The sequence below is a fragment of the Bos taurus genome, chromosome 1 (assembly GCF_002263795.3).
Source record: "Bos taurus isolate L1 Dominette 01449 registration number 42190680 breed Hereford chromosome 1, ARS-UCD2.0, whole genome shotgun sequence".
Classification (NCBI taxonomy): Eukaryota; Metazoa; Chordata; class Mammalia; order Artiodactyla; family Bovidae; genus Bos; species Bos taurus.
Genome location: NC_037328.1, coordinates 56,459,915 through 56,486,678, shown reverse-complemented (window position 1 = coordinate 56,486,678; position 26,764 = coordinate 56,459,915). Strand labels below are relative to the sequence as shown.

The 26,764-nt window shown below is 42.9% G+C and overlaps 1 protein-coding gene across 1 annotated transcript in view; it reads right to left on the bottom strand.

Annotated features, from left to right (window-relative positions):
• Positions 1-4,438: 4,438 nt before the first annotated feature.
• PLCXD2 (phosphatidylinositol specific phospholipase C X domain containing 2) overlaps positions 4,439-26,764 on the bottom strand; it is a 56,775-nt gene continuing 34,449 nt past the window's right edge. Inside the window, exons 2-4 of the mRNA XM_005201351.5 lie at positions 26,037-26,497; positions 16,775-17,016; positions 4,439-10,694 (exon numbers count right to left, since the gene is read on the bottom strand). Coding sequence (XP_005201408.1) covers positions 10,535-10,694; positions 16,775-17,016; positions 26,037-26,497 — 863 coding nt within the window. The 3' untranslated portion in view covers positions 4,439-10,534. The remainder of the gene's footprint in view (positions 10,695-16,774; positions 17,017-26,036; positions 26,498-26,764) is intronic.

The window sequence follows — 26,764 nt, the reverse complement described above, 5'->3', positions numbered from 1 at the left end:
TGCAGCCAGGTATGTTGACAGATATGAAGGCGGGAGCCTGTGCTGGTCTCAGCTGCCCTGACTGGCCAATCATTACATACCAGGTCAGACTCTCAGTTCTGCTCAAACCCAACCAGAGATCTGAGTGACAGTCAGCAGCACAACAGGGGGCAAAAGACAGGATCTGTTAGCTATTTAACAATCTAGATAAGCAAATATCTTACAGGTGGATCTATGAAGTAGACAGGACAATCATATCTGGGAGGAAAATGCCTTTTATTTCATTCCTTTTTATTTTAGCAATGTCAGAAGGGAATTTGGAGGTCACTTAATCAATTTTTTGAAATTTAATAAGGAAATGTCTTTTATTGAACTCCTGTCCAGGGAGAATCATCTGGAAGTACCTTGAACAAATATGGCTATCATTTACTGAGGGTGTACTATAGTTTAGTCATTTTACATATATTGCCACAAATCCTCATAAATACAACCTTGAGATTTTATTCTTTTTTTATGGATGAAGGGACAGAGGCTCAAAGGGGTAATGGTCAGGCAATGAATAGGTGTCTAGTCAGGATTTTAGGGCTTCCTAGGCACTAGTGGTAAAGAACTCGCCTGCCAATGTAGGAGATATAAGAGATGCAGGTTCCATCCCTGGATCGGGAAGATCCCCTGGAGGAGGGCATGGCAATTGTTCCAGTATTCTTGCCTGGAGAATCCCATGGACACAGAAGCCTCGCGGACTACAGTACATAGGGTCGTGGAGAGTTGAACACGACTGAAGTGAGTTAGTACACGGCACACAAGCCATTAAGTTGGTGGTAATTTGTTATAATAGCAATATGAAATGAATACAGATTCTCTCAGAAATGCTCTTCACGATGCTCACTCGCTCACTTAGCATCCCATTCCACATACGAATGCTTTTTATCACCATGATCTACCTGCTTGAAATGGCAGCTCATGAGTTCTAGTTCTTTCCTGCACATTAGGCACTCAAGGGGGCAGTTGAAAAATGATGGAAAAGGGCTCAGAGACTAGATTCTGCTGCCAACTCTGCCCTAGGCCAGGTGGCTCTCTCTATGGTTTTGTTTTCTCTCCTGTAACATTAGCACTGGGACAAATGCTCTTTGGTCCTTTCCACATCTAAAGTCATAAGATTCTAAAATCTCAGTCATAAATATCATCGTCACATTTCTCTCAATCTTTTCTGATGTGTGGCAAGTTATTTCTACACCCACTGGCTGCTGGTGGGGGATACTTTTGTAAAAGGCAATCTAATATCACATTTCACAGAGACCATGAAATGAAACTCTCTGGGCCCTGATTGAGAAAACACCCACTGGGGATCAGGGAGGAAAGTCTTTAGGCCAAAAAAGCAGAGATATTCTCAGGTTAAACAAAGAAGCACTTTCAGTGGCCTCCCTGTTCACCAAGAGCTCGGCTTTTCAGGGCCTTTCTCCACAGGATAAATCTTGTTCTTTAGACCCCTTAGATTAAAGCCATGTGCTGGCCCAAGGCTTCTCTGGATGGGATGATGCTACTGGACAGAGGCTGACACTTCTGGGTCCTCCTTCTCCATCCATCCTATCCCCAAACACTGCCCAGCTGTGCAAACATCCTGGACTGAGTAGCACTTTGGTTTACTGGCGCTCATCCAGGCCATCTATCCTGGGTGAGGTTTGAGGCACATGGGTTTTGGCCATGATCCCTCCATTGCAACCCTCCATCCTGAGAATGAAAGGTTTCAAGTCTTAAAGATAATAACACTCCTTTAGTCATAGTGAGCGGATCTGCAGAGGGGTAAACAAAGAACATACTGCTGATCAAGAAGAATTCCTTTGGGGCAGGGCAGGGGAAAATCCACAGCAAAAATCCAGGATACTCAGGCATCTCAAGTTCAGGAAGACACAGAAAAGGAAACACTTTCCAAGTTGGAGGAATGGTGTTTGGTCTCTGCATTGAGCGCTAACTGGGTACAGCTGTCCCTGGAACTGAGTGACCCCCAAACCTTTCTCTCCTGAGTTTAAACTGCTGCCCTGGACAATGTGGCGAGAGGATAGTCTGAGCACAGACTTCTGCAGGAAACATGAAGAAAGTTCCCTTATGAAAAAAAGAGGTGATTTCCTATCTCAAATAGCAGTTTATTTATATAGTTAGTTAGTGAGTTAAAGATGTTCAACCAAAAAGAGCCCAGCCAAACCCAATTCTTGGCTAAAGTGTGGTAGAATCAATTATAAGTTTTTTTCAGCCTGGGAAAGAACATAAATTTAGGTCATTCCAATAGCTTTTTCACAGTGGACTCTTTTAAAAATGTAAATTTAATTTGAAAGGGAATTTTATATCCCTTTTGAAAAACCCTGATCACTTGGTACAAAGAGAAGGCAACCACAAAAATAAATACAATACAAAAAAACTTAAAAAAGATAAATACAATAGAAACAAAATGATATTTAATATTTGCTTACCTGGATGGTAAAGAATCTACCTGCAGTGTAGGAGACCAGGGTTCAACCCCTGGGTCAGGAAGATCCCCTGGAAGAAGGAATGTCAACCCACTCCAGTATTCTTGCCTGGAGAATTCCATGGATTAGAGGAGCCTGGCAGGCTACAGTCCACGGGGTCGCAAAGAGTTGGACATGATTGAGCAACTAACACTTCACAGATACTATCACCTTTTTGTTTTGTTTTTGCTGAATAAACAAGCGTCAAAGAAATTTTTGTCACTAAGCTGAGACCTTCCCCTCAACTGATCAGAATGGTTAAGTGATTAACGATATTAATGTTAATTAGGGTATGGCCACTTTCCTCCTTGCATCATTTTACAGACCACCAGTGATGTGAATCCTACTCTCTGAGCAATGCATATTTGGTCCAGTGATTGTGCAACATGGTCTGAATTTATCTGCTTTCTCTTTCATTAACTGGTTTTTGTTAAATCATTTACCAGTGGACACAATGGCTAGCAGTCAACTATGCAGAAAAGGCTGTGCTCAGTGCTCTTTGGAGGGGTCGATGCAAAGTCCCCACCCTAGCACTAAGACTAATAGCTAAAGTATTTACTACATGCCAGACTCTGTGCTAGATGCTCTTCACATATTTTCTTATTTGGCCTTCTCAATAACCCTTTGTAGTACATATTGTTAGTCCTATATTCTATATATTTAGATATATTAGTTTGCCTAAGATCACATGGCCACAGTGTGATTGAGTTGAGATAGAAACCCATGTCTATGCATCTCTGAAATGCCGTTCTCAGTTTCTGGGCTAAATAAAATATTTATAACCCAGCAGTAATATGATAAATTGTGATTAGATAATAAAGGGTTCATACATAATACAATGGTTCCATTATCAATGGGGCAATGTTTCAATGCAAGTATATGTTCAGAAATTGAGTTAGACCGGCAGAACCATTGCACTTTCACCACGCAGGTTACGGGCTTCCCAGATGGTGCTAATGTTAAAGAAACCGCTTGCTGATGCAGGAGATGAAAGAGACATGGGTCCGATCCCTGGGTCAAGAAGATAGCCTGGAGTCGGAAATGGCAACCCACTCCAGTATTCGTGTCTGGAAAATTCCATGGGCAGAGGAACCTGGTGGGCTACAAAGAGTCAGACACCACTGTGGGACTGAGCTCACTCATTCGTGCAGGTGGACCCAGTCCTGTCTACATTCTGTCATGTTTTATTAAAATCAAATGGGGTGACTGGAAATGGTGCTTATCAAAGCCAACCAAAGTATAGTATGGTAGATTTACTCAAGAATCACTAAAAGTACAGGCAGAAAATTCTGAATATGACTATTTTCTTTAACTGTTGTGATAACTTGAATAGAAATAGAATTATCCCGAATTACCTGTCCTAAAATTCAACTTCAAGAAATGATTACTTAGAATTAAATTTGATCTCTGTTAAACTTATAAACAGGACTTTCATCCAACCTATTCTTTTTGTAGGGGGAGAGGGCAAAAAGAGAAAGTCACCAAAACTCAGTGGCCTCAGGTACACTATGAAGAAGAATTATGAATGAGGGAATTACTGAAGTCTTTACTGCCAACAGAAACTGTAGGCCCACTTTGATTTATTCTTTGCATGCACAAACACATGATCTCTTCATTGTTCTATTCTGGGCATTTGGCAACCACTCAGAGTAACATGGGACAGAGGTGTTAGTCAGATGAGGGCACGAATGTCAAGAGGACTGAGCCTAAGCCTTGTAGAAATAGCTGAAGTGCTGAGGGGGAAGCTTGGAAAAGCATGGGTGACAAGGCTGTGTACATTTCATGCAAGGCTCATTTCGGGAATCCCAGGCACGTGCGGTTAATTTCAGTATGTGTGAGACAAGGCTGAAAAGGTCTTCATCTAATATACTATAATCAGGTATTTTCTTGATGCTGAGTCTATAACTTTTTAAAACAAAATTAGAAGTGAACCAATAATAAATTGTGCACACCGATGAAGGAAAAGTGCCTGCCAGAGTTTTATATTTATTCTGAGGTTTAAGCCTATTTAGGTAGTTCAAATAAAACACAAGAAAAAACAGCATGTCATCATACCTATTAAACTTTTTTTCACAGTTAAAATGAGGTAATCTGGCTTTACAATGTCTTAGGTTGAATTAAACAGTTTGATCCAGGTTACAAGAAAGACGAGAGAGATATATTTGAACAATTATTTCCTAGGGGGGAAAAAGCCATGTGAAATGCATATGAATAAGATAATTATGCCACAAAATACATTTCAGAATGTCAAGCAGCACATATGCAAAATTTTCTAACCTTAAAATTGGTATAACATTATTATTTTTTACTTAGCAAACAGCATGCATTGTCATATAAAACAAGCATAGAGGACAAAATATATTATATAATAGAGAATTTACCAGATTCACATTATCATCTGAATTGACCAAGACTTATTTTCACTATGACAATCTCTGTATTTTCTAGTCAGTGAGGTTAAGTATTACATTTGGCATATACACAATACAAATAATGCCATACATCATCTGTATGTAATACTTATTACTATCAGGAATTTAGTAAGTATAATAGCAGCAAGGTACCACTGTTTCTAGAATATGTTCTAAGGTTTATCATATTGATACCATAGATTTATGATTGAAGTGTTATTAGTGCTCTAAACTAATAACAAGTGTAAAACTGCAAATGTACAAAGCTACGGAAGGCCTATCTGACTTTTCAAAGTGCTGTGCTTCTCGTTGGGCTCAAAGCTTATGAGCAAGCCCCAACTATCTGAATGAAGCATACTGGCCCCAGTTCTGAGTTCCAGTCAAGTCAAGTTCTAGTGATGGGGTGGCAGTAGGGGTGCAGAAGAATGCATTGGAGGAGAATAAGGTGCAAAAGCCACTGTGGTCAGAGCACATTTGCACATTGCTGAATGTATGTGCTTTTTATTGTAAGTTTTGCCAGCATCCACAGTAATCACCAGTTGATTGAGGATGACCAGGAGACAAGAGGAAGCAGTGGTATATATGACAGAGATGAGAGGGAAAGAGATGGAGAATGCCTCTAGATTATTGATGGAAAGCCTCAGTAGACTGTGAGATCGAATTTCCAGTGAAGAGAAGATTTTACCCAAACTATGTGGCTTAGAAACAAATTTGAGAATCCTAAGAACAAGTTTTGTTGGAGTAAAGACTAGAATCCTATATCCACTGCAGGATAGAGCTATCGTAGAGTACTTTTACAGTGTCTTAAGACCCTGCTATTTCAACAGCGTCAATAGCATTTTGTATTGCATTCCTCTGGTTTAGGACCAATTCAGTGATGACAGTGCCGTTAGCATCTCTATTTCTTGTAAGAAGCTGGGGAAGCCAGGGGATAAGGAGACAGTGGAGCTCTCGGAACAGTTAAGAGCTGTGTTTGGGATGAAAGGTAAAGTTTCTAGCTAAACCACTTATCACCCAGTCAGGTCACTCCTGTGTGTCCCAAGGCAACATCTGTGAGTGACAAAGCTCTGGTGCCAAATACTAGGAGGCAGTATGAGGAAGAGGGAAGTCAGTGGAATTTAGAGTGTGTCTGTTAGGGGACAGACATATCTCTGCCATACAAAGTAAATTTTCTATCGGTCTGCGCATTTAATGTTATCAACTTCTATTCACTCCCTTTTGGCATAACATGACTGTTTTAGTGTGTATTTAGGAAAGCTCAGCTCACTAGCTCAGGTATTTCTTTCAGTCTCACTCATCTCATCTTACAGGTCACTAAAGGTGCTACTGATGGACAGGGTCTGTCATCCTAAGCCACTCTCTTGAGAAATGAACCCAGGTAGCATTTCTCTACACATGCCAAACAAGGAAGATTACCACCCCTGTGCACCCTCTGAGCATAGGCATTCAACCTAATTATTAAGGACCTGATATTTGGGGGGAGCTAGTCGACTGTGGTTTGCAAAACTGCAGACAGCATCTTTATCCCGGATGAAAGAACCAATCTGTGCAGATTGAGCACAGAAGTGCTTCTTTGCTCTGCAAGGTGGGGGGGCGGGGGAGGGAGTGGTTTCTCATGGCCATGCCCTGATCATTAGCTCATTCTGTTGCCCTCAGAACTTAACAGTAAAAATCTGCAATCAGCCAATGAAGAACATTACAAAAACTTTAGCTGTAGCATGAACAGATTCTGTAAGATGGTATAAATTTGTGTAGGACTTTGGCTTCCTAGAAAAAGCAGCAGTTTAATCTCCATCTTAATCTCTTCTGTTTCTCCACCTTTAGTTTGACACTAAGCCTCCCAGCTGGGTTGTATGTAATAATAACATCTCTGTGGGCAGCACTTTCTTACTGTACGATTCGGAAAAAAGCGAAAGTAGAAAATCATTAAATTCCAGAATGCTCCACTACATTGTCTTCTTGAACAGAAAGATAATGTGTTTGATGCGAATATAAGGTCATGTTAGAAGCAGGACTTTTAAGAACAATCATTACCTGGGTTTAGCTCTCGTGCTTTTGTTTTGAGTTTATATAAAATCCTGGGTTTGGGCTGTGGCTTAACTGTTCTTAAGAATTCAAGGGTCTGGACTCAGTGCTGAGGAGGAAACTTAAACGTAGTTACTATAGCATCTAATACAGCAAATATATAATTTTTGGCATAACCCTCTTAGATCTGCCATTAATTTAAAATTTAATCCTCAATAATTGTTCATGCCCTTCCATTAATTCCATCTTGACCTTGCCCTCTAGTCCTAAGAATACCTTCTGCACCCATGAAACCACAGGGGTACCTCTAAAGGGCTCAAAGTTCAAGCCTTTGAACACTGCTCTACTCTGACAGGAGATGTCGTCTGCTGTTTTGCAAACCACAGTCAGCTAGCTTCCCCCAAATTACAGGTTCTTAGTAGTTAAGTTGAATGCCTTGCTCAGAGGGTGTACAGGGGTGGTAATCTTCCTTCTGCAGCACGTGTAGACGGTAACCTTTGCATGAAGCCATGGCGGTGTGGCTATGTGGGAAGTGGTCTAGGGAACTGTAGAAAAACTCAGTATACATTTCAGAATAAATGTGGCCCCAAATCCTGTGAAACTAAAGCTCTCTTTGGCTCAGTCAAGTGGCTTTTTCTCTGATCTTGAAGTTCCTCCTGAGTGAATGCTATAGCCTTATTTGACCTGAAAAGTCCCCAGAACTTGTGAGAAAAAGAAATGTGATTGGGTCACTATTTTTTTTTTTTTTCTTGTTTGCAGTGGCAGAAGGAGTCATAGACCTAAAGTTTCTTTCCGGTTGGTCCCATCATTGAGTCTCCTGCTTGACTTGAGGTCAAGGAGCAGAACACACACATCCTTTACAATATATTAAGCAACTGAGTCTTAGGGCAGCAATTCTGCCAATTCAGGAGTGTTTATCAAGGATGAACTGTAAATAATCCTCCTCCTATCTCCTAGAACTCCCTGTGCAGAATTTCAAAATGCATGCATGAAGGAGTGAGCATCTACCCCTCCACAAAGAGCAAGGCTCCATGTATGCAACCTTGGTACCGTTTTCTGTGCTTTTTTATCATGCGAACACTGAGGTGCACTTAAATGTTACAACCCAAGTGAAGTGCAACTATATATTTTAACACTAAAGGGAAAAATCAAGTAAACATTTCACTGAATAGTCAGCAGCCCTTGGGTATCATTGGCATCCTGTGTAGATACCTGTCAACACACCTGGCCTCATAGCACCAAGCACCTGGGCAAAGCTGAGGCTGAAATAAAACAGAGCAGAACAATTCTCCTCTTGCCTCCGTATATCTCTTTGCCAAGTAACAAAGTATTAAAAGAAAGGAAATGATCTAGTCCTTAGCAGTTGACCAAGTTCTAAGATCAAGACCAAAATGAAACAATGACAACACAAATAAAACCCTGAGGGTAGGCTAGGGAATTTCAGAGCTTATCACTGAAGTTTAATACCAGAATTGAAGGAAGATTAAGAAAGCGAGGGCACTCACTTTCTTCGGCCTTTCCACAGAAAGCCTTAAAAAATTAATAGCAAAATCCCAGAAACATCTTTGGAGAGAGATTCAAGTCCAAGAGAAGGGACAGTTAAACCATATTTTCCCAGAAGCGTTTGTGTTGTGACCTCTCAAGTTGCGGAAGCTAAAGGCTGGGGCTTAAATTACTCTAAGCAAAACAAAGGCTGGAAGACCAAGCATTGGTGGAGTGCATATGCTCTCAGTAGCTCAGCTCGGACACCCCCACTGCAGGCAGCATGCAAAATCCAGCGATGAGCATCAGAGAACATGATGGAGAAGCTGCTGGGAGGGTGTCCAACCATCTGTACAAACGCACACAGCTGTCCAGGATTCCAGGTTATCTTTCCACCTAAAGGATCCAGATGCTGGCACTTCCTTAGGGATTCTCAGAGAGTTGTGAGGAGTACTCAAGTGCTCACACTTCTGTGCCCAGCATTCTTTCTACTTCCTTCCTTTTCATCCCTCTTCTAGAGGGTTTTCCTCCGGAACCGAGAGATCCTTAGGACCCATTTCGCCTTCTGCTCCAGTGTGTGGCTTGGTAGAGGCGTCTCAGGTCTGGACCACACCTACACATGAACACTGTCCCCAGCATGACTGGGGGGACCAGAATGTCTACAGCTTCTATAGTAGAGTCAGAAGTCACTCACGGTCCTGAGATGTGCGGTCCTCTTGAGGGCCATCTGGCCTACTGAGAAGAGTTCAGGAAGCTCCTTGGTGAGTGCTCTTGAAGTAAGAAGCACTGAAGATAGTTAATCTATAAATACATAAATGAATAAATAAATAAATAAAACACAAGAGGGCTCTTTGTAGTTAAGCACCTCTTATCAATAAAAAATAATGATAATAATAATAAAATCCCCTCTCGAGTTTCAAAGCCCTCCTGCAGTGATTAGTAGGCTCAGAATAACCTGCAGAGAGTAGAACAATCGAGACACAAACCGGAAGTGTTCCGACACTGGGTATTACTCGCTGGATGACATATCGTCATCCTAAATGTTCCCGAGGTAGTCTTGTGTTCAAGGATTTACAGAATGGCTCCACATCCACTTGGAGCCTCCTTAAATCCATTGCACTTTCCCACGCATCCTGTGTCTGCCTCCATGATGTCATGGACAAGGTGACTTCCATTAATGTTGAGTCCCACAGAGCAGACTCGAGTTCCAGACAGACAGCAGTGAAATGCAATTCCAAAATCTGGCTGGAAGATCCCACTCCAAAGAGGACTTTGCCAAAATGATGCAGGCACTTGCCCAGCAGCCAATTTGGGGAGACCTACAGAATTAGATCAAAGAAATATGGCATGCAACAGACATGCATGTCTATCTCTTGTTGGGCCTCAGATGGCAAAGATGAACCAGTGTTGTTCCTTTCAGTTTTAAGAAGGGGCCAAAGAAATGGAGAGGAATCAGTGTTTTAAAAGTGGGAAACATCTTTCCGATACCAGGGACAGTATGCACTGTTTATCTGAAGAATGAAGGTGACCAATTACCAAGCACAAGCATGCCAAGAACAGCTTGTGGCCGAAATACCTTGGCGATAGATACATCTTACTCTTGGGGAGGAAGTGGTGACATTCAACACGCCTAGAGAAAACTGGTGCTTGACCTTTCTCCCTTCAGAGCCCCAGGGTGGTGAATGAGCCACCCCACAAGGCAGTCCACATCTGCTTTGAGCCATCCTTTGGATCAGGAATGCCTTTCTGCTTCAGCCTTCTCTCTGGCTCAAATACAGCATCCTGGAAGACAACAGGGAACTGGGCCAATTAGGGGACACTCCAGCATCCCAAAGGAAGCTGGAGACCCCATTCCCATATTATATGCAATATCATATGTCATTAGGGAGATGCTGACCTTAACCATAAGAAACATGCTTTCTTCCCTTGGACTTAAGTTTTTAAAAAGTCTCATTTGGGAAAAATGCAAGTAATAGCCCTATAATTTTATCCAAATAACCTCGTGAGGAGGGGAAAAAAATGTCCCATCCTCTTACTCACTTCACCATCACTGCCCAGGGGCATTCAATAGGAAACCCTTCAGAACTCTAGCCTGGATCAACAACTTCAGTATTAAGTTAAATAAAAATTAAATCAGCATTTAGCCAAAGCTCTATCCTCCTGTAGGAGGTCATTCAGTTCAATGACTGTCGTGGCAAAGTCCACCAGGTCTACAAAGTCAGACGTGATGATGTTGACCCCCATGGCTCCAGGCTTCTGAGTCTTCACCCAGTCTAGGATGGCAGGAAGATTCCTATGCAGGAGAATATTGGGGCAAGAGAGGACAGAGAATTGTGTTTAGAAAAGGAAATAACATTTCTGTTAATATAACAGAAGCATGTCAATAGAGGTATAAACCACAAACCCCCACCCTTGCCTCCAAATTGGTCTACTTAAATAATCTCTTTGAGGGACAGAGTGATGTCTATTTCATCAGACACCTGTACTTTCAGAATTTCTGTGCTGGAAGAGGAAATTATTTGCCTCAATCACCAAAGAGACAAACTGTCAACAGGACCCTGAAAAATTAAGATCAAGAGTGTAATTATTGGAGGGTTCTTTAATTTTTTTAACCATGAAATTTTTTTATCATGAGAACTTTAAACACATTGCGACACTGAAATAAACTTATAGGAAGCATCTCAAACATCTAGGTTCTACCACTAACGTTTTACTCTATTGTTTACCACATATCTGTCCATCGTGCTCAGTGCATGCTCAGTAGCTCAGTTGTGCCCAACTCTTTGTGACCCTATCAATCAATATTATATTTTTTGACAAATTCCAACTACAAACATTTATATGTGCGTGTGTGCTAAGTCGCTTCAGTCATGTCTGACTCTTTGCGACCCTATGGACTGTAGCCTGCCAGGCTCCTCTGTTTATGGGATTCTCCAGGCAAGAATCCTGGAGTGGGTGGCCATGCCCTCCTCCAGGGAATCTTCCCAACCGAGGGATCGAACCTGCATCTCTTACGCCTTCTGCGTTGGCAGGTGGGTTCTTTACCACTAGCACCACTAGCATTCCCCTCAATACCTCAGTAAGAAGATCATTAACTAGGGTTCAGTATTTCTTTTCAATTTTTCTTTTGACATAAAGTTTGTACACAATAAAATGCACAAATCTTAAGTGAACACTAGTTGAGTTTTGACAAATGTATATACATAACCCATAGCCATCTCAATGTAGAGAACATTACCAGCATCCCAGAAAGTTCCTGAATTCATATTCCCCATCAATCCCTGCCCCCACTCTCCCAGAGGCAATACTTATACTGACCTTCTTTTAAACACAGATTAAATTTGCCTGGTCTAGAACTACACATAAACCATGCATTCTGTTCTTGTGTGTAAGGCTCTTTCACTCAGCATTATGGTTTTGAAAGTCATCTGTGTCACTGCACACATCAGCAACTTGTTCTTTTTTTAAATCACCTGATAATATTCCACTGTATGCGTATGCTGCAATTTATCCACTTTCTTATTGATGGGTAAACAGGCTGTTTCCAGTTTTTGGATATTATGAATAAAACTGTTATGGTCATCTTTACATAAGTCTTTTTTTAATGGACATTTATTTTCATTTTTCTTGGGTAAATATCAAAGAGTGAAGTTGTTTTATTATATGTGAGATTTACATTTGGTTTTATAAGAAGCTTCCAGATCTTTTCCCAAAGAGATTGTTTCATTGTACATTCCATGAACAAAGTGTGAGAGTTCCGGTTGCTTCACATTCTCTCTCAGATTTGGTGCTATCAGTTTCTTTTAATTTTAGTCATTCTAGTGGGTGTGAAAAGTTACCTCATGGTGTTTCACTTTGCATTTTTCTGATCACTAATGATGTTGACCAGTTTGTCATGTACTTACTAGCCATTTATATATCTTCTTTCAGAAGTATCTACTTAATTATTTTATCCATTCTCCCTTTTGCTCTTTTTCTTTCAACTGTTGAGCTGTAGAAGTTATTTATATATTCTGGATACTATGCTTTTTGAATATTTTATCCTCCCCTGTAGCTTGCTTATTCATTTTCTCAATGGCCTATTTTGGTGAGCTGAATTCCTTAATTTTGATGGAGTTTATCTTTTTTTTTTCTTTTATGGTTTCTGTAACTTAAGAAACTTCTGCCTGCTCCCAAGTCACAAGATATTTTCCTGTTTTCTTCTAACAGTTTTATAATTTTAGCTTTTATGTTTAGATCTAAGATCCATCTCAAGTTAATTTTAATATGTGGTGTGAAGTACGGGTCAAGGTTCACTTTCGCCATATGGATACAGCAGTACGTGTGGCTTCCTAACAGACCAGTGCTTGTTCACAGTTGTCTTACAGACAGTCAGTCTCATGTTATAATCTGAGGACTTTCTATGTGAAAGCCAGAATGTTGTGTCCAAAGAAGCTCGCAATTCAGAGATGTAAACAAATGATGACAGCTTAATGTTATAGTTCCTATTAGCAGTAAGTGGTATAGAGGAGGGAGTAACGAAGCACCAAGTTTTACATTATGGTAAAATAGCTCACTAAATGCTTGCAACGTTGAAGATGCTGCAGGGAAGACACAAACCAGGGCTGATGTTTGGTTAAGAGATTGGAGTATTTTTAGGAAGGATTTTCTCTAGGTAAAATCTGAAAACAAACTGCGTTTATTTCTCAGTGGCCCCATTTCTCTTCTTTTGGTAACACCGTCCTTGGTTGTCACCTTCTCTGCTCCGTGTTCCTGGGAAGCTGCCCTCCCTCTTCCGAGCACAGAGATGACTTCTCAGTCTCCCCCAGGCAACCTGGTCAAGGCCACACAGCGCTTTGTCTTTCTCTTTCTTTCCCTTTTATCCTGACAACTATAATCAGTTCTGGGTCTCTTCCCTTGCTCAGTGGACTCTACAATCAGCCATGGGCTAAAACACATCTCATATATTGATTTGCATTTTTAGATTCATTGCTGATAAGACTTGGTAGGCCACTATCACAGGGGTACTAGACTTCCTTGATTTGACTATAACCTATATTCAAAGTCTCTGTGGCTCAGTCTCTCCCCCAGTAAAATGGGGACCATAATAATACTTCATACAGATTTGAGAGGAATTAAATAAAGTAATGGAGGCTTCCCAGGTGGTGCTAGTAGTAAAGAACCCGCCTGCCAATGCATGAGAAATGCAGCTTTGATCCCTGGGTCAGGTAGATTTCTTGGAGGAGGGCATGGCAATCTACTCTAGTATTCTTGCCTGGAGAATCCCATGGACAGAGGAGCCTGGTAGGCAACAGTCCATAGGGTCGCAAAGAGTCGCACATGACTGAAGCAACTTGGCACAGCACATACAACACAAATAAAGTTGGCACATAAAGTAATATGTGTAAAGTGCTTAGAGGAGGGCCTGGGATATAATAAGCGCTATGTAAGTATTGGGAGAAGGAATCATAATGGTAGAGAGATTTGAGGGTGGAGGTAGCAAACTTTCCTAAAGCACAAAATGCTATGTCCTGAGAGGGGAGGGTCACAAATGCAGTTTTGCTTTGGAGACAGAGATCTGGAACAAGGAGTGGCCCACATGAAGGCCACAGCAGCACAGAATCTGATGCATTCAAGCCTTCTTGGGAAAAAAAAACAAACAAACAAAAAAAAAACACCCACTTGTCTGTATTTAAGGATGAAATGCAGGTGCCACCTTCTGGTCATCATGGGGAAATGAGGATTAAGCGTTTGGTGGAGGCACGTCGGCTGACTCAAGCCAGAGCCAATAAAGAGCTCTGTGTCACCTTTGTGTTCACGTGGCAGCCTTCCCCAGGGCAAGGATCAGATAACCAGGATTGCGCACAAAGAAAGGGGAATGCAGAACCCCCTGTGAGCACGAGCTGCTTTATTTTCTTAACTCTTAGCCTTCCCCAAGGCCTCTTTACCAAGAGATCAGTGCAGATGGCTGAGCCACATACTGCTTACGGTCTGTGAGGCGCTGAATCTCACAGGCTGCAGAGCAGCTCAGAAAGGTCCCTCTGGCTTTCTACCCACTGAGAGCAAGGCTGGCCCATTGTGGGGATGGGCTTGGCAGGCCTGTTTTGTGCCAGGCGCTGTGGGAGGCACTTTTCTGTTAACACTCCACAATCTTGTGTGGTGTTACTAACCCCACTTAACTGGTGAGAAAAACCACAGCTCAGAGTCCTCAGGAAACTTGTCAAAGGCAGCCTGTTGTAAAGGGATTGCATTAGTTTTTCAGGGCTGCTGTAAGAAAACGTTTGAACACCAAAACTTTATCTCCCCACAGCTCTGGAGGTCCGAAGTCAGAGATCAAGGTGTCGGCAGGTTTGGCTTCTGCTGAGGCTGGTCTCCTTGACCTGCAGACAGCCACCTCCCTGTGTCCTCACAGGGTCTGTTCTCTGTGCACACCCATCCCCAGGGTCTCTGCATATCCTAATCTCCTCCTCTTACGAGGACACCAGTCAGATTGGATCAGGGCTCACCCAAAAGGCCTCACTTTAAAATAACTACCTCTTAAAGCTTCTTTCTCTAGATACAGCCACATTCTGAGGGACTGGCGGTTACGACTTTGACATGTGAATTTCCAGGGAACACATGAGTGTGTGCTCAGTCATGTCTGACTCTGCAACCCCATAGACTGTAGCCCACAAAGCTCCTCTGTGTATAGGATTTTCTAGGCAAGAATCCTGGAGTGGGTTGCCATTTCCTCCTCTGGGGGCTAAGATATATCAGGCTAATAAGATAAAACAATCCTTATTTTTAAAGACTTCCTCTCCTGTGTAAGTACAACTCTCTGCACAGACTTCATCATAGAGAATCCCACGGACAGAGGAGCCTGGCGGGCTACAGTACATGGGGTTGCATAGAGTTGGACACGGCTTTCATTTCACTTTTTTCAGTGTTACACAGAAATTTACATGTTTATTTTTCCTCACAGAATGTACATCTGTGGGGGCACAGACTAGATTATTCATCTTGTGTCTCTGGATCTAGCTCCTACTCATCACTGAATAAATAAATAAATAAATATTACTCTACAAATTTACCAAAGGCATAAGGAAATGATATGGATATGTGAACATATACTATACAAAGAAAAGTTCATAGTTCTAATCTTGGTTTATGAAACTCTTTCCCAAGTTAACCACAGGTAATTCAATGAAGACAGTAGAGCCACGAAGAAAGGGGTTTTTTAGTTCTGCTCATGGCCAACACAATCAGGAGCTCTCAGGTTGTTATCCAAACCACTGCCAGATGAGCTCCTGTTATAGGAAGTCACGCTACCCAAACTAACCAGATAAACAGGGACACATTTTTTGGGTGGATCTTTCATTATCTGAACACCAGCACTCAGCACCTAGAACAGAACTTGGGAAGGAAGTGATTCTTGTAAATATCCCTTGTTACCCAAATATATTAACTTTCTCAGCTCTGACTGCAAGGGATGCCCTATTAGGTAGATGTATTTATAACATTGCATTTATACACAGGCATAGGCATACACACATACTTGTATGTATATAAAAGCCATCCTTTTTCTTGACAATGCCTATCATTTATCAGTGTCCAGGATAAAAAACATCATTTAATACAACTGGAGCTTCTCCTGCCTAACTGTATAGTCAGGATCAGTTCTGCTCCAGGGATGTATCTGAAGCTATGACATGGTGGGTGGTATCCTGAGCTGCTTCTTAGGACTGTCACTTAAGGAAGGGAGAAGTGAAGTCGGTCAGTCGTGCCCGACTCTTTGTGACCCCATGGATAGTAGCCTGCACCAAGCTCCTCCATCCATGGGATTTTCAAGGCAAGAGTACTGGAGTGGGTTGCCATTTCCTTCTCCAGGGAATCTTCCCAACCCAGGGATCGAACCCAGGTCTCTCAGATTGTAGACAGACACTCTACCGTCTGAGCCACCAGGGAAGTCCTAAGGAAGGGAGAAGGACACTCTAAATCCTGGGTGGGCCACCTCTGAATCACTAGCACCTGGCCCAGAAGCTTCATTTAATGCTTCATGAGAGCATGAGTGCTTGGGCAGCTTCGAGGGCAGGGCAAGAACAAGACAGAACTGCAAGCCCGATGTGAACAGGAGCAGACTGCTGGTGGCTGAAAGCGCTTTGCCTTTGTATTGAAATTTAGAGTATTCATGGTACAATATGTGTATTTTAACAGAATATTTTATTTAGAGATCCTCTGGCTATGGTTCATGCAGGTCACCTCAAGTGCACAGCTTTTTCAAATACTATGCTTTTGGAATTTTTGTTATTTTAAGTCTTCAAAGTATATAGTTTTACTGCTGTTTATTCAGAAGAAAATCAAGATAAAGAGATTTTTTTTTTAACCCTCACTTGAAGGAAGGATGCTCATTCCTACCTGTGGACCAGTGTGTTCTTGAGGCCGCCAACCAGGCCCCGGGCAATGGTCTTCACTCTGGGTGTGAGGATAGCTTGAGACACGTGGAAGGAGCCATGGGGCGAGCGCTCACTCAGCGTGGTCTCCAAGAACAGGATGAGTTTGCGCACACTCGTGGTATTGGCCCAGGGCGCTGGGATCTTCTTTCCAGGCCACAGGAAGGCGTATTGCTTGTAGAAGGGACAGTGATAGAAGATAAGAACCTGAAACATTCAGAACAAAGGAGGGCAGTTCATGAGCCACACTCCTATCAGCAGTTATGCTGATATTCAGTTAGAGGCTGAAAGTACATAGGCAGTGCTTTTACCATCCAAATTCACGGACTTCTTCAATTCTATCCTGACCCCCTGCCCTTGGGAATCGCTGGACCCCAGGTGGAGAACCTCTGTGGTTGGTCCTGTAAATTATGACTCCTATGTTCACGGAATTGACCCTGAGCCCTTGGGTTGAGATAGACACACTGAACTAATCTGAGAGGTCTCAGGTTTTCAGTTGTGTGTGCTGATTCTGAAGGAAACCTGCCAGGTGAGGAAGGGAGAGCAGGAGCTGCACAAGACAGGGAAGACTTCGATTAGGGGATGAGTCTCCATTGGGACCTCTCAGGATGGTGGTGATACTAGCGGTATTGCTAAAATAATTAGCAAGCTACATCGCAGCATAAATTAGCTTCTGAAGGCAGCTGAGAGACAGGGATTGTTCCAGTCCAGAGCTCTGCTGCTTACGTTTCCAGACTGAGTGAATGAAAGTCGCTCAGTCGTGTCCGACTCTTTGTGACCCCATGGACTGCATAGTCCATGGAATTCTCTAGATCAGAATATTGGAGTGGGTAGCCTTCCCCTTCTTTAGGGGAACTTCCCAAACCAGGAATCGAACCCAGGTCTCCTGCATTGCAGGCAGATTCTTTACCAGCTGAGCCACAAGGGAAGCCCAAGAATCCTGGAGTGGGTAGCCCATCCCTTCTCCAGCAGATCTTGCCGACCCAGGAATTGAACCGAGGTCAGTAGTGTATTTTCTCTCCTCCTGGGTGGCAGGGATTCTTTCCTAAGGGAATGTCCAGCCTGTGTATTTACATTCCCTGAACTGCAATCCTTGGATAGCTGGCCTGAGAGCATAATCCTCCAGGCACCCAAGGGCAAGACTCTGAATGTGGGTCTTGTTTCCGGGGCACATTCAGCTGGTGACTAAGGAGCCTAACTGCTCTGGAAGGCCTGGAGCAAGGGAGCGCCAAGCTCCGTGCACTGAACAGACTAATGGTTGTTCTCGTTGTGTTTAATGGCTCTGAGTAATGTCTGACTGACTACTAATGATGTCTGTGGTAAACACATGTCTTAATGAGGTTAATCACAGGCTCATCGTAAGAAGATTGCCTGGGAGATTGGGGAGGATTTCCTGCTGGCATTGTAAATGGCTTGTTTGGAAGGCCGGGGTCTCCAACATCCATAAGGGTGAAGAGCTGGCTGTGAAATGGACAGTGAGAAGAGAGGCGGAAGGCTGCATGATCCTTCAACAGGGCCCGTCAGACCACTTCCTGTGCTCCTGGCCCCTGGGCAGAGGGTCAGGGGTTGAAAGGACAGTGCCGTTCTTCACTCTGCCTTGGAGAATGTGCAAAAAAGACACATTCTACAAAAGGGGCTTTATGCCTTTCCTCAGGAGCCTCTTGAGTAATCTGATCCTGAAGGTTAGAGGGGTAATTTCTGTTTACAGTAGGGGGTTGGCCTAGCACACCAGGACTCCTTTTACAGAATTTTAGGGGCAGCAGCTTGCCCGGGGCCTGTGTTTGGCATCAGACTCCCAACCTCACTCTGCTGTATTTCCCATCTGAGATATTCTTCCCTCCAGCTCAGCAATTTATGTGCCACTTTTCTCCTGAGACTCAGATTTAAAATCTCATTTCCTGTATAGAATTATTCTTTAATTGACCTCTTCTTATTTTGATCATTCTTTTCCAAGGGCCCCAGGATGTAGGTTTAGACTATATACTATTTTTCAACTGATGGCTTACAAACGCGTTTCTTCATACAGTACATTTGAGGCAGTTTCGTCTCGTAATTGTATATCAGTTGTCTTATATTTTACTAGTGTCACATATTCTTCTTACCTTCTCATTAAGATTCTAATACTGCCAAATTGTAGATGAAATCTTCTCATTCACTGTACCTTCAAAACCCATAGCCACTAATGTACCGGCACAAACCTGTGAGCTGGGATGTAATTGCATATGGAGTAAATGAAATGTGACTGAATGGTTGTACACTTCTTGCCATTAAATTATGGTAATAAAATACTCTGGGGGTTACATGCAAGGCAGCTCACTACATAATGAATAAAGTTTAACCGCCAGCGTGGCGTGCTCCAACAGTGGGGAGGTAACTGAGGCTCTGCTGGAGATCTCTTTGTTCAGCTTTTAAGAGGCATGGCAGGGAAACCTTTGGGAAAGAAAGTGGAACAAAGGAAGCCCTGAAATTCAAATTGATGACATGAGACCTTTTTCTGACATGTCATCACAGTCTCTTTCCATCATAATTTTAGGGGTGTTGGTTGTTGAATGATATAGATTCAGTTCAGTTCAGTCGCTCAGTCATGTCCGACTCTTTGTGACCCCAAGAATCGCAGCACGCCAGGCCTCCCTGTCCATCACGAACTCCCGGAGTCTACTCAAACTCATGTCCATCGAGTCGGTGATGCCATCTAGCCATCTCATCCTCTGTCATCCCCTTCTCCTCCTGCCCGCAATCCCTCCCAGCATCAGGGTCTTTTCCAATGAGTCAACTCTTCGCATGAGGTGGCCAAAGTATTGGAGTTTCAGCTTTAGCATCAGTCCTTCCAATGAACACCCAGGACTGATCTCCTTTAGGATGGACTGGTTGGATCTCCTTGCAGTCCAAGGGACTCTCAAGAGTCTTTTCCAACACCACAGTTCAAAAGCATCAATTTTTTGGCACTCAGCTTTCTTCACAGTCCAACTCTCACATCCATACATGACTGGAAAAACCACAGCCTTGACTAGATGGACCTTTGTTGGCAAAGTAAGGTCTCTGCTTTTGAATATGCTATCTAGGATGGTCATAACTTTCATTCCAAGGAGTAAGCGTCTTTTAATTTCATGGCTGCAGTCACCATCTGCAGTGATTTTGGAGCCCAGAAAAATAAAGTCTGACACTGTTTCCACTGTTTCCCCATCTATTTCCCATGAAGTGATGGGACCAGATGCCATGATCTTCATTTTCTGAATGTTGAGCTTTAAGCCAACATTTTCACTCTCATCTTTCACTTTTATCAAGAGGCTTTTGAGTTCCTCTTCACTTTCTGCCATAAGGGTGGTGTCATCTGCATATCTGAGGTTATTGATATTTCTCCCAGCAATCTTGAATCCAGCTTGTGCTTCTTCCAGCTCAGCATTTCTCATGATGTACTCTGCATTGAAGTTAAATAAGCAGGGTGACAATATACAGCCTTGACGTACTCCTTTTCCTGTTTGGAACCAGTCTGTTGTTCCATGTCCAGTTCTAAATGTTGCTTCCGGATCTGCATACAGGTTTCTCAAGAGGCAGGTCAGGTGGTCTGGTATTCCCATCTCTTTCAGAATTTTCCACAGTTTATTGTGATCCACACAGTCAAAGGCTTTGGCATAGTCAATAAAGCAGAAATAGATGTTTTCCTGGAACTCTCTTGCTTTTTCTATGATCCAGCAGATGTTGGCAGTTTGATCTCTGGTTCCTCTGCCTTTTCTAAAACCAGCTTGAACATCTGGAAGTTCGTGGTTCACGTACTATTGAAGCCTGGCTTGGAGAATTTTGAGCATTACTTTGCTGGCGTGTGAGATGAGTGCAATTGTGTGGTAGTTTGAGCATTCTTTGGCATTGCCTTTCTTTGGGATTGGAATGAAAACTGACCTTTTCCAGTCCTGTGGCCACTGCTGAGTTTTCCTAATTTGCTGGCATATTGAATGTAGCACTTTCACAGCATCATCTTTCAGGATTTGGAATAGCTCAACTGGAATTCCATCACCTCCACTCGCTTTGCTCCTAGTGATGCTTCTAAGGCCCACTTGACTTCACATTCCAGGATGTCTGGCTCTAGGTGAGTGATCAAACCATCGTGATTATCTGGGTCATGAAGCTCTTTTTTGAACAGTCCTTCTGTGTATTCTTGCCATCTTTTCTTAATATCTTCTTCTTCTGTTAGGTCCATACCATTTCTGTCCTTTATCGAGCCCATCTTTGCATGAAATCTTCCCTTGGTATCTCTAATTTTCTTGAAGAGATCTCTAGTCTTTCCCATTCTGTTGTTTTCCTCTATTTCTTTGCATTGATCACTAAGGAAGGCTTTCTTATCTCTCCTTGCTATTCTTTGGAACTCTGCATTCAGGTGCTTATATCTTTCCTTTTCTCCTTTGCTTTTCCCTTCTCTTCTTTTCACAGCTATTTGTAAGGCCTCCCCAGACAGCCATTTTGCTTTTTTGCATTTCTTTTCCATGGGGATGGTCTTGATCCCTGTCTCCTGTACAATGTCACGAACCTCTGTCCATAGTTCATCAGGCACTCTGTCTATCAGATCTAGTCCCTTAAATCTATTTCTCACTTCCACTGTATAATCATAAGGGATTTGATTTAGGTCATACTTGAATGGTGTAGTGGTTTTCCCTACTTTCTTCAATTTATGTCTGAATTTGGCAATAAGGAGCTCATGATCTGAGCCATAGTCAGCTCCCGGTCTTATTTTTGCTGACTGTATAGAGCTTCTCCATCTTTGGCTGCAAAGAATATAATCAATCTGATTTCAGTGTTGACCATCTGGTGATGTCCACGTGTAGATTCTTCTCATGTATTGTTGGAAGAGGGTGTTTGCTATGACCAGTGCGTTCTCTTGGCAAAACTCTATTACCTTTGCCCTGATTCATTCCGTACTCCAAGGCCAAATTTGCCTGTTACTCCAGGTGTCTCTTGACTTCCTACTTTTGCATTCCAGTCCCCTATAATGAAAAAGACATCTTTTTGGGGTGTTAGTTCTAAAAGGTCTTGTAGGTCTTCACAGAACCGTTCAACTTCAGCTTCTTCAGTGTTACTGGTTGGAGCATAGGCTTGGATTACCATGATATTGATTAGCCCACTCTTAAAACTATATCAGAGCTTTACTCTCTGCTAGAAATTCACTGCCAGAATGATTTGTTACTCCTGAAATTACCTGTTTCTCTGCAAATTTCTAAATGATCTAGTATGCAATATGGCAGCCAGTGTACAAAATTATAAAATTATAACCTGTTTACCAACTTAGCTCAAAATTTAACCTTACCCAAACCCTCATATTCAAAGGCCCATTCACAGATCTTCCCTGTCTCCCATTCAGCAAACCCTCTGAAAACCTATGATAAACTTTGCCAAAGTGTTTTTGTTAGCATAATCTATGACTCTGGTTGTGAAAATCACCAAATGTGTGAACAGCCCTGGGAAAGCATTGAGATCTGTGGGAACTCTGGGGAGCTGACAGTCTGTGACTGAGACAGCCTTGCCAATCACCAAGAATGTTCTACTGGGAAAGCCTCAGTTTTCAAATCTGTAAAGTGAGGATAATAATGACAACCTATGTCCTAGTGCTGTTGAGAGAATTTAATGAGTTAATCCCTGTACTTAGCACACTGTAAAAGTCCCATGAATGTTAGTATTGTTCTTGTTACTAGTATTATTTAATGTTGTAAGAGAGAGATTCCACTGGGGAAAAGTTTCTCCAAATTAGGCTTGTGAGTCCAAACAGATATAAACTTATGTTTAGGGGAGAGGTGTAGTAAATGTTTGGCAAAATATCACTTATGAAAGTTTTAGTGAAGAAAAATAGCTTAGATAACTTTAACAGACACTGAGCGTTAACTAGGACATGCCAGACATCCTAGAATGTGAAGTCAAGTGGGCCTTAGAAAGCATCACTATGAACAAAGCTAGTGGAGGTGATGGAATTCCAGTTGAGCTATTCCAAATCCTGAAAGATGATGCTGTGAAAGTGCTGCACTCAATATGCCAGCATATTTGGAAAACTTAGCAGTGGCCACAGGACTGGAAAAGGTCAGTTTTCATTCCAATCCCAAAGAAAGGCACTGCCAAAGAATGCTCAAACTACCGCACAATTGCACTCATCTCACACGCTAGTAAAGTAATGCTCAAAATTCTCCAAGCCAGGCTTCAGCAATACGTGAACCATGAACTTCCATATGTTCAAGCTGGTTTTAGAAAAGGCAGAGGAACCAGAGATCAAACTGCCAACATCCGCTGGATCATGGAAAAAGCAAGAGAGTTCCAGGAAAACATCTATTTCTGCTTTATTGACTATGCCAAAGCCTTTGACTGTGTGGATCACAATAAACTGTGGAAAATTCTGAAAGAGATGGGAATACCAGACCACCTGATCTGCCTCTTGAGAAATTTGTATGCAGGTCAGGAAGCAACAGTTAGAACTGGACATGGAACAACAGACTGGTTCCAAACAGGAAAAGGAGTTCATCAAGGCTGTATATTGTCACCCTGTTTATTTAACTTATGCAGAGTACATCATGAGAAACGCTGGACTGGAAGAAACACAAGCTGGAATTAAGACTGCCGGGAGAAATATCAATAACCTCAGATATGCAGATGACACCACCCTTATGGCAGAAAGTGAAAAGGAACTCAAAAGCCACTTGATGAAGGTGAAAGTGGAGAATGAAAAAGTTAGCTTAAAGCTCAACATTCAGAAAACGAAGATCATGGCATCTGGTCCCATTACTTCATGGGAAATAGATGGGGAAACAGTGGAAACAGTGTCAGACTTTATTTTTCTGGGCTCCAAAATCACTACAGATGGTGACTGCAGCCATGAAATTAAAAGACGCTTACTCCTTGGAAGGAAAATTATGACCAACCTAGACAGCATATTCAAAAGCAGAGACATTACTTTGCCGACAAAGGTCCATCTCGTGAAGGCTATGGTTTTTCCTGTGGTCATGTATGGATGTGAGAGTTGGACTGTGAAGAAGGCTGAGTGCTGAAGAATTGATGCTTTTGAAGTGTGGTGTTGGAGAAGACTCTTGAGAGTCCCTTGGACTGCAAGGAGATCCAACCAGTCCATTCTAAGGGAGATCAGCCCTGGGATTTCTTTGGAAGGAATGATGCTAAAGCTGAAACTCCAGTACTTTGGCCACCTCATGCGAAGAGTTGACTCATTGGAAAAGGCTCTGATGCTGGGAGGGATTGGGGGCAGGAGGAGAAGGGGACGACAGAGGATGAGATGGCTGGATGGCATCACTGACTCGATGGACGTGAGTTTGAGTGAACTCCAGGAGTTGGTGATGGACAGGGAGGCCTGGCATGCTGTGGTTCATGGGGTCGCAAAGAGTCGGACACGACTGAGCGACTGATCTGATCTGATCTGATCTGAGAGTTAACTCTTTAGTATTTGTAGAGCCATTTAGGGGTGCACAGTGCAATCCAGTGTTTCTTGCTCCTTAGGCCAAGTCTTGGAGTCATCCTTGAATCCTCATGGTCCCAACAATGAGGAAACCCTATTAGCTCTAACTTCTCCTGGGTTCAAAATCTGAGATTTTGAACTGAGATTCTCTTTCCACTGAGATTCTCCTCACTGGTTTCCATACTCTCCTTCTGTCTCTACTCCAAGTCTCTTCTCAGTAACCAGAGGGATGCCATCAAAACCTAAGCCAGGCCATAGCACCCTGGGCTTGGAACCCTCCCAGAACCTTCCCCACTCAGAGTAAAAGCCAAGTCCTTACCAGGCCCCTATGATCCCCTACCATCTCTCTGCCTTCCTCTGCTGCTCTGCTTTCCAGCCCCACAGCTCGTGCTTTTCCTCAACAATGCTGGGCACCTTCCTGCTTTGGGGCTCTGCTCGGGTTGGTTCCTCTGCTGGGAAAGCTCTTCCCCCAGTAGATTAACTCCCTCAAATGCCATTTTTTCAACAAGGGCTACTCTGATCAAACTATTTAAAACTGTGACTGATCCTCCAACCCACAGAACCCTGGTTTTCCCTTCCGCTGCTTGCCTTTCTTTTTCCATTGCTCCCATGACTTTCTAACATTTTATATGCTGTATTTATCATATTTATTACCTATGATCTATCTCCCTCCACCTGAATGAAATCTCCACCAGGGCAAGGATCTTTGTTTTATTTACTGATTTAACCCAAGTGCTTTAGTTTGGAGCTTGGCACATACTTGGTGTTCAACATATATTTGCAAATGAGTAATCTTAAATTGATTTTTAATTAAAAGCTCTTCTCTCATTTCAAAAATAACTGCATCTTGAAGATGTTTTGGTTAATGCATCTATTAGTAAGGAAGCAACTGGGAATGAAAGAAAGGTCTTTTTTTTTCTTCCTTTTTAAAGAGTCTATATCGGAGCCTGACCATTCCTAAAGCTCTCCTCTCCCACCATCACCATCCTCTGAGACCAGAGAAGAATTTATCTGAGGCTCACACTCCTTTTCCTGAGTTTCTGCATCATGGGTCTAAGTTTGGGTCTCTTCTCAACTTGGGGGTGCTCTTCCAGACTTGATCCCTTCATGGGCTTTTCCTTCCTTAACTCTGTATCCCCCACTGACCCAAATGCCTTTAAAAATGTTAACACCTCTGAGATGAATCACTTCCTGTGCCTTTGTCAGCTGACGCTTCTACTTATCGATTAACATATGTCAGGGATGATCTGACATTGAGTTGAAGGCTCAATGGAACAGATTATCCCTAAGGGGAACAAGGAGGGTTAAACAGACTGGATGGGAGATAGAAAAATGGTAATGGCCAACTGGTCTTATTTCACAACTCTGCCTTGGGCTGGTTCTGGCCAGGTCATTCAAAGTCTACTTAGATGCTCAACCAGTTGCCAAACATGTAGTAAATATTTGGCAGGTATCAATCCCGGTTCTGGAGAAGGAAAGGGCAACCCACTCCAGTGTTCTTGCCTGGAGAATCCCAGGTATGGCGGAGCCTGGTGGGCTGCCATCTATGGGGTCGCACAGAGTCGGACACAACTGAAATGACTTAGCAGCTTAGCAATCCCGGTTCAGTGGTACCCAGGGGAGCCCTTGGAGCCATCTGAGAGCCCAGGAACCAGATTTTTATTATCACAAACACTCTACGCCTTCTACCCCAAGGGCCCTGGAATGAGATGTCTTAGGGCTGGTGACCCTGAAAAAGCAGGAAGAGTTCCGTTCTTGCCCTTGGAAGTTTCTCTCTGTTCCCTCCTACCTGGTACTTCTTCTCCCACAGCCTCTGCAGCGTCATGCTCTCCACACTGCAGGCTGAGCACAACTTGCTTCCAAAGGCCTCCTGGATCCGGAGAATCAGGCGTTTGTGATGGGCCTCATCCATGGCGTAGAAGTGGTTGAAATCCAGGAAGACAATCTCTTGGGGGTGCTGTGTGAGGAATGAGTTGATCTCCATCAGTCCATCCCAGACCTTGATGCCAAAAAGCCCGTGAATGAAGTAGATTTCCTGGTCGGCGTCCCCTGGCTTGGAAGACACACGCAGGTCAAAGTAACGGATCCCGGCATCCAGCTGTTCTCGGAATGTCAGGTTCTGAGTCACAGACCATTTCTTCATGACCTTCTTCACGAAGGAGATCCTGGCAAGGCGTTTGATCGCTGGGGTTTGGTCAGGCCCCACTGGGGACTTTTCATCTACCCAGTAGCTGAATGAATCATGGGAGCCTACACAAAGCAACAAAGGGGAGGTGAGCAGTTGAGACTGAGCTCGGACAGATAATCCGAAAAGATAAGAATTAAAAAAGAAGTACACACACACAGAATACTGTGAACAAATAGTTGCAAAAATTTTCAAGCTTGCAAGGGATGAAATAAACACAAATAAAGTTAATGTAGTCTTATTAGCAGCTTGTTCATAGCTCAGTTGGTAAAGAATCTGCCTGCAATGTGGGAGATCACGGTTTGATCCCTGGGTTGGGAAGATCCCCTGGA